We start from the raw sequence: 7,947 nt of genomic DNA on the forward strand, positions 1-7,947 counted from the left end.
CCCTCCCAAAATGAAATGGGCCCCTCCCAAATTGTCTGCCCTTTTCTCCCACGCGCAGTAGACCTCCCAAAAACCCATCTCTCAAACTCTCTCTCCATCTCTCTCTCGCACTTAGCCCTCTCTTGATCTCCTGCTCTCCCTCACCCTCTCCCTGTCTCTTGGCCGCATTCCCCTCTCTCTGTTTCCCAACCTCTCTCTCTCTCTCTATCGCTAGCGTTTTTAAAACCCCTTTTGACGCAAGAAGGAGAAGGAGAAGGAGAAGGAGAAGGAGAAGAAGAAGAAGAAGGGCTAGTCTCTCTCTATTTCTAAAATCTGTGGAGTGGGTTCTTTCCGTTCATACACACCAATATTCCCAATGCATTTTTTTTTCTTTTTTCACAAGCCCTTAAAGGATTTTGTTCCATTTGGATGCGCCATTGAATCGAATTGCAACTTCCCCAACATTCATTTTGATGAATTAGGTTTTGAATCGCAGTTGCTTTTTAATCGCAGTTCCCTCATTGTATTCACTGGATTTATATTATATTAGTCTTTTACCATAGGCATTTTATGTCGAATAGCTGGCATTTGGTGATTAGCATCATCAATCAAATTTTTAGAATCATTAAAAACTAGAAATAGTTACTATTTTGCGATTTTGCCTTTTGTTTTTTCTTTTTTTTTTTTCTTGTTTCTGAAAATTTGATGTGGGGAAAATCACATTAATATATACCTTAGGTTAAAACAGCCAGCAACTGTTCGTTGAAAAGCTTGACAAAAAATGCATACCTTGTTCCTGTCTGACTTTGTCGCAGTGGGATAGATTGGAAGAACAATTAACAGGGACATGGAAACACAAGAGGATCCAAAAACATTCATGAAGAATTTGCTAGGGACCTTGAGAATTTGCTGGATGCAAAAGAATGTGAAGATGGAGAGGAGGGTAAATACGAATCCGTACCTGTCTGATGAGCCCTACATGTGTGAGAATTTTATGTTGATCAAATGGGCAATATGGATAGGACATGCCCCCAAAATGCAATCTTTGTCTATTTTTAAGACTATAAATTATATACTGTTGCTGTATTTCCTTTCCTGTCTAATTTAGGTCACCAACTGTAAGGTTAGGATTATCTCATTTGTTGATTTTGGGACAATCCATCCACTGTTGGGCCCATCAGATCAACAGTTCGGATAAGGACCCTATATAAACCAAGGACCCATGGTTGCTATGCATATGTTCAGCCAATGATGGTGATTGCACAGCTTCTCTTCGTAAATACCGTATATGAATCATACAATTGCATCACTAATGGACTAGCATATGGTTTCATGATTATTAATAGCTTAATATCTAATAAGAAATGAAGGGTGATGTAGTGGGGTTGTCAGTAACATACTGAGACTAACTTCTTTCTTATAATCAGTCAAGATGCTCTATATGGCTCATTACTAATCACACTGCCATAGATTGTTATAAATTGGCTAATGTTAATTATGGAATTGTGGAATATTATTGATTTCTCCTTTCTTTTTTAGCTCAATGGTAGACAAACTGCATTTCAACATTGAGGTCTCAGGGTCAAGCCCAGCTTACCTATTAAAGAAAGAAAGATCTAGTCTTTGTATTTTATTAATATTTCCAACATATTTGATGATGGCTGTATGTTGTCTGTATGAGTGCATAAAACATGGAATAGATTAAGCCAAACTGCAAATATAATTCAGGGATAAGTGAAGAACGCAAGCGGAAGACTTATAGAATCATATGTGTATATGTGCAAATCCCTGAAAAACATATACATACCAGGTCGAACTTACAAGTGTTACTATCAAAAATTACAAGTATCAAATTACATCATTTAATTTCCAAAAGAAATCTTAGCATCCCGCACATCAGAACAAGGCTCACTAGAACCCGTCTGAAAACTGCATTTAAGAGAAAGCAACCTGATCATCCTCAATCTCCGGCTCTGCCTCAGAGGTCTCATCAACATCTGCAGCTAAGACAGAGTCTGGTGGGTGTTTAAACACCGTCCCAGAACGTGGGAGTGAGTGATCAACTCAGTGGAACACTAAAGCAAAGGTTAACATGTTATCAATTCAATCAAGCAGTAATGATAAAGTAGAATAAGCAAATATGTCCTAAGTACTCTTGTTAATACAATGATGTATGAAGAATGATGCGTGCCCTCACGCGTACACCCTCAGCGTCTTCATCTTACGTTACGCATGACATCGCCTCAAAGTGCGCGACGTCTACAACGCACATGCAAATGCGGTGCATGAACATGATTACCAAGTTATTATTAGTCCTTTTCATACAGCAGGATTGGGAAGCTAAGGTACCTTCCTCATATCACCATCCAAACAGTGATCCATTCTAGGGTCGTCAGTCCTAGATCATCTCATACGATCATATGGTTGCAGGTCATTGCAAAGGGCTCGTCACCAATCAATGCACGCCTATCATACCTTCGTTACTATGCTAAGGCTTGTCACCTCAATGCGGTATCCAGGTATGCTCGAGGTCACTAGAAAGGGCTCGTCACCAATCAATGTAGGCCGACAGCACGAATATAGTGTCCCATACCACCATAATCGGCTCACGAGTTTGGTTGCTCACTAGTCACTACGGAGAGGCTCGTCACCCCAGCGTAGGCCGACAGCTCGACCACAGTGTCCCATACCACCATGTCCGGCTCATGAGTCTTAGCGGATCAAGGTACAACGGTTAATAGGATTTCATTGGTAAGTTTGGTACCCTAGATTCAAACAATAGCGTCCATACATGGTGAACATACATCGGACAATCGGGTTACTTGACGAACTCGACTAGCACGAGCGCACATTGGGTTGAATGATATAGAGTGCGCAAACACTCCATTTGGCTAAACCACTACCGACAACTCTAATACGACTCGGGTTTATCTAATCACGTCCTATGTGGCGAAAGCAGCCTCAGCCACAATCTCAAGGCCGATTACCGATTTCCTGGACTATTCATAGTCCCAAACATATTCCACTACAACAGATGTTCATAACAATAATTTAGAATAGTAATGGAATAACAACTCAAGTCATATGATAGGTAAGCATTTAAAGAATATCAACTTAACATGGATTTTCACATAAGTAATACTTGAAATTAAACAACATGGAATGTAACTTGCATAAAGGAAATCATACACACTAATAGGAGAGTTGAGAATTGCTTCTCAATGCCCATATTAGGTTAAAATGTTGCACTTTAAACCATTCAGACATTTCTACAAACACTTAGAATACATAGTACAACATACATGACGTATGTTGAAATACACGCATTTGGACAATTCCTTTTACCAAGGAGTTGTCACACATACATCTAGCATAAATACACGACAAATAATCATGGCAAACACATGTGCATATTTTATACGTATATGGTACTTCCTACATATACATAGAATACAAAATCTCAATATATCACATGCATATCAGGAACGCATAATAAACATAGCATTTGGCATGTGAAATCTCATCCATAACAAGAATAAACCATTAGCTGGCATTGAAAGCCTTGAAAACCATAACCTATACGATTAAAGTCCGCACCTTAAGCCAGAAAAGAACACCGAACTGATTTCAGACGATATGTCTTCGTCAACGGCGACAGAACAACCTAAAGCAAGAATAGAAATGAGCTACAACAACACAAAGACTATTCTAAGCTCTAACACAGATTAGGGTTAGGTTAACTTACCCAAGGATGAACTCAGAATCGCCGGAATAACGATTCCAAAGTGAAGGTAAAAGGATGAAAGAGAACAAGAAAGAATCTAAGATGATGCACCAACTTTCTCTCTCACTTTCTCTCTCTTTTCCTCTCTCTTTCTTAGCTAGGGTTAGGAAATTCGTATGGAAAAGAGAGCTAGGGTTTTAAGGTCTATTTATAGGCCTAACATTGATGAAAATAACCCCAGGGCCAAGGTATACTTAGGTTATAACCAAAATAAGCCTCTCTCGATCCAACGAAGCACTTCTGGTGGGCCTTTTTTCATGAAAAGTCGGACTTAAGCTCACTGACCATGGATCTAGGTCAAACTGAGTTTTCGTACCGATCAGCTTTACAGATCAGCCGTGGCGGACCACACACAATTCAACGGTCACCAAAACTCGATCAGGTCCACAAGCACAAGGACATGCCTGGGCCATCTTTCCTGATCAGAGGGTGAAATTGAGTCAGAATCCAATGGTTAGATTGCTTAAAATCGTCGTGCAAGCGACATGACTCAGATTTCATAAAATCTTATTAATTTCTCACCGTTCTCACACTCTTCACTCTAGACTCAATCAAATCGACCCAGAACATCATCTGCGCTTGATTTTTGAGGTGATGGTCAAGTCCAACATGGTGACCAAAATAGCCTAAGATTATCGCTATCGGACTTTCGACGCGCGGTTCAGGTCCGATCCAGAACTTTCAAAAATTCCCAAGAACAACTGGATTTAGCGATGAATCCTAGATTTCAGAGTAACTTAGCGCTAATGATTCTACAGGTGTTGAGTCATGAAGGTCAAATTTAAAGTGATCGATGCGAATTTTACAAGCAATCGAGTTTAGCGCTAATTACCCCAATCAACTACTAAGGAAAAATAGAGGTAGTACTCAGGTCTTGGCATGAAATTTCCTGGGTCATTACATCTCAGGGTCAAGCCCAGCTTACCTATCAAAGAAACAAAAATCTAGTCTTTGTATTTTATTAATCTTTCAAAAATACTTAAACAAATTTGTGGTTTTACCTATTTAATTTGATTTTTCAAAACATTGATTCCATCAGTTTTGACATGGGTTACATACTTTTCTTTCCTCCTTTCAGTAAATTGAGTTAAAGCTTTTAGAACTAGAACAATGCCAGCCATTTGAAATTTTAGTCAATAAACCATTCTTCTTTAATGGGATAGGTTTTTGAGACTTCATGAGCATGAAGAAATCCCTGCAGCCTGCCAGATTGCATTTGACATTGCCTATTTATGCATGGAAGAGAGACTAGCCTACTCCGGTTTTGAACAGGCAAATCAATTTAAATTCTACACTGCACTCTTGAATTTCATCTCCTCATGAAAGTATTTTGAAACATTCTCTTTCTTGGACAATAGATGAGGATTTTTATGCATTCATGCATATTAAGTATATGTATGCATGCATGTATATTATACATATGAGTACGTCAACATATATGAACCTGAGACACTCAAGGTTGTGACAGAAAGCACTGCCATTGAGCTAGGGCTTAATGCCCCTGGCCTGACTTTGGTGTAGTATTCCTGAAGAGTGGGTGCACACCTCCCTCCCTCCATCCGCAATTGGTGGGAGACATGTACACTGGCTTTTGGTGCACAATGTTTGATGGCGATCTTTTTCTGTATATGCATGTATGTCTGTCTGTGTGTGCGTGTGTATGTATTTCTGTTTGTAGTTTTAGGTGAATGGAGGGTGACACATTGTATTTCTGAATATCCCCCTTTTCTCTACTCACTTTGAAAGAATATACCATCCTTTTTATGGTGTCCTGAGCTTCAAGTGATTGATCGCACTTCATGGCACAGGACATGGTGCTTTTGCATCACGAAGTGGAAGTAGAATTCCCAGATGGGCGGCCAATGGAGAATCACTATGCCACTCTCTTGGAGTTTGGAAGAACGAAAGATAGGAAAACAACCATTGCCATGGGTCTCACAGTTGGCATTCCAGCAGCCATAGGAGCTTTGGTACTTTAACTCATTTTAACGCCCTTTTTTCAAATCATGACCTGATCAAACTCGAAACTGTCCGCATTACTTTCTCAGTTGTGATTCAAACACTAATCGAGTCCCACCATGGATGGAGAAAGGCCAAAAATATTTTAGATTGAAATTCCCTATTAATCAATATTAAGACTTCAAAATTTTTTTTTTTTTTTTGGTTGTTCTCCTCTAAATCAGGTATTTGGAGGCCATAAATCAAAGGTTTAAAATTGTCTACATGTCTTGTAGGGTGAGTTTCAAACTGGAAACTCATACAAATCTCTTTGAGATTGCAAAGTGCAAGACATCTGTGTCTGCAATTGAGGTATATCATGTACAAATTTCTTGAATTTTACTCTTTTGTTTTATATAGGAATTTAAATTCACTTCTTCTCGCATCCACTTCTGCTTCTACTTATTTGATCTAGCTTTAAGTCTGAATAAAAAAGAAAAAAAAAAGGAGAGAGAAGAAAGTGGAGAAGTGTGCCCCAATAAGTTTTATCTTCCAATTCCCAAATCCTGTAATTCTATAGTAAATTAAAACCTATACATGCCCTACAAATTCTGACTTAGCATTGTCGACTACCTCAAATTTTTGGTAGATGCATTGTATGGTTCCTAGATTGCCTTTTATGGTTAACTGATGTGTTTGGCAAACAGATCATTTAAACAGTATCATTTCATTGTGGAATGGGAGTGGGACTCATGCAAATGAATAAGGATGCTGGCACCAAACATGTCAATGTGGTAGGTACACTTGTGGGATACTGAGCAAGAAATCTGATGGTTAAACCAAAAATCAGGCCAGTCTACTTATTAGGTAGGTGAGAAGCATATGTTGAATGTGAATCAATAGTTATTTTCTTTGCAATCTTTCCAATTATTTATTTATTTATTTTAGAAAAGTGGCATAACTGGTGAGCCTCACTGTGATGTGTATGTGAAATCTACTTGGACGATCAGATGTGTCAGTTCACATTAGGCCTTAGGCATTTTGATAATTTGACACCTCCAAAAGCACTGTTTGGTAATTTCCAATTGTAGAGATATTATTTGATAAAATCCAAATTTAGGAGTAATTCTTCCTAAAAATCCCAACAGAAAAAAAATAAAATAAAATTGTTTCAAGAATTTGTTTCTGTTAACAAAAAATTGAAAAAAAAATATAGTTTTAACATGCTTTTCCTTTATTTCAAATTTTCACCAACAAAAACAATGCTTCTACTCTGGTTTAATTTTTTCATCAACAAAAACAAAAAAGAAAAAAAAAATCCGAAAATTTCTAGTGTAAAAATATATTTCCTTCATTTGTATTTTTCATCAACAGAAAACGCAATCACACTAAAAAATCGAGAAATAATTCTAAAATATGTTTCCTTTTTTGTATCAAGAAAAATAATCCCTGGATAAAGAAATTTTTTTATTTTTTTAAAAAGGAAAAGTGGATTCTTACAAGAAAATTTCTTATAAATTGCAAATTTTTCTGTTTATTATATATATATATAACGCAGATTTGAATACAGAAAGATGAAGAAGACTCATTCATAGAGTTGAGCATCAAACTGTGGGAACAATAGGAATCAGAAGTGGGCCCATTAGGGCCTGTTTGGGACATGGGATTAGGTGGTATGGAATTGCACTTGTTCCGTGCAAATTCCATCTTGCATTTGTAAATGACCAAAGGATTGGATGAATACAAGTATCATATCATCCAGTCCCAACAGTAGAAACTGCAGGATTTCTGGTGCAAATACACTACAACTTTTGCAATTGGAATCCATTATTCCAATAGTCCTTGAGAACTCAACAATCAAACTACCATTTCACAATTTGGGTTTTTGATTTGTTGGGATTGTGTATTTGTTATTAGTGGTTGGTTTTTTATTTTTATATAACTTGAGATAGCTAGGAATTAGGATGAAAACTAAGAGTAGTATTTTAGGAGCTCACCATTCTCCAACTGCTGGAATAATGGCCAAAAATTCATAACTGACCATTCTCAAACTGCCAGCTGATTCATGGATCAGCCATTTGAAGGCCCTAGAGGTAACATGTGCTGAATATGATGGATGTTGGGTTTTATGCATGCATCACATGGGACACATATCTGCTTGGAACCAAATCAAGGTACCACTTGAGGGTGCCCATATAGAGAAATAGTCCACTGCTCTTAAAGCACTACAATTATCGTGCTCCTAG

General features: G+C 37.8%; 1 protein-coding gene across 4 annotated transcripts; it reads left to right on the forward strand.

Moving 5' to 3' along the window:
- Positions 1-769: 769 nt before the first annotated feature.
- On the forward strand, positions 770-7,614 carry LOC131249932 (alpha-aminoadipic semialdehyde synthase-like). Of its 4 annotated transcripts, none has more exons than XR_009172909.1 (4): positions 5,045-5,733; positions 5,998-6,073; positions 6,422-6,568; positions 7,260-7,614. XR_009172909.1 is itself a non-coding variant. In XM_058250664.1 (2 exons), exons 1-2 carry the CDS (start codon positions 827-829, stop codon positions 5,740-5,742), a joined length of 267 nt encoding a protein of 88 aa, XP_058106647.1. In that variant the 5' UTR covers positions 770-826; the 3' UTR covers positions 5,743-5,991. The 4 variants fall into 4 exon arrangements, 1 of the variants encoding a protein (XP_058106647.1); XR_009172910.1 differs by having other exon boundaries at positions 6,500-6,568; XR_009172911.1 differs by lacking the exon at positions 6,422-6,568.
- The last annotated feature ends 333 nt before the right edge of the window (positions 7,615-7,947 follow it).

This window comes from Magnolia sinica, chromosome 6, assembly GCF_029962835.1.
Source record: "Magnolia sinica isolate HGM2019 chromosome 6, MsV1, whole genome shotgun sequence".
Lineage (NCBI taxonomy): Eukaryota > Viridiplantae > Streptophyta > Magnoliopsida > Magnoliales > Magnoliaceae > Magnolia > Magnolia sinica.

Excerpts from the sequence above, each read along its gene's own strand:
- LOC131249932 (XM_058250664.1), top strand. The coding sequence starts at position 827 with ATGGAAACACAAGAGGATCCAAAAACATTCATGAAGAATTTGCTAGGG. Across the intron at positions 923-5,571 it reads ATGTGAAGATGGAGAGGAGG|GACATGGTGCTTTTGCATCA; the intron begins GTAAATACGAAT and ends TTCATGGCACAG.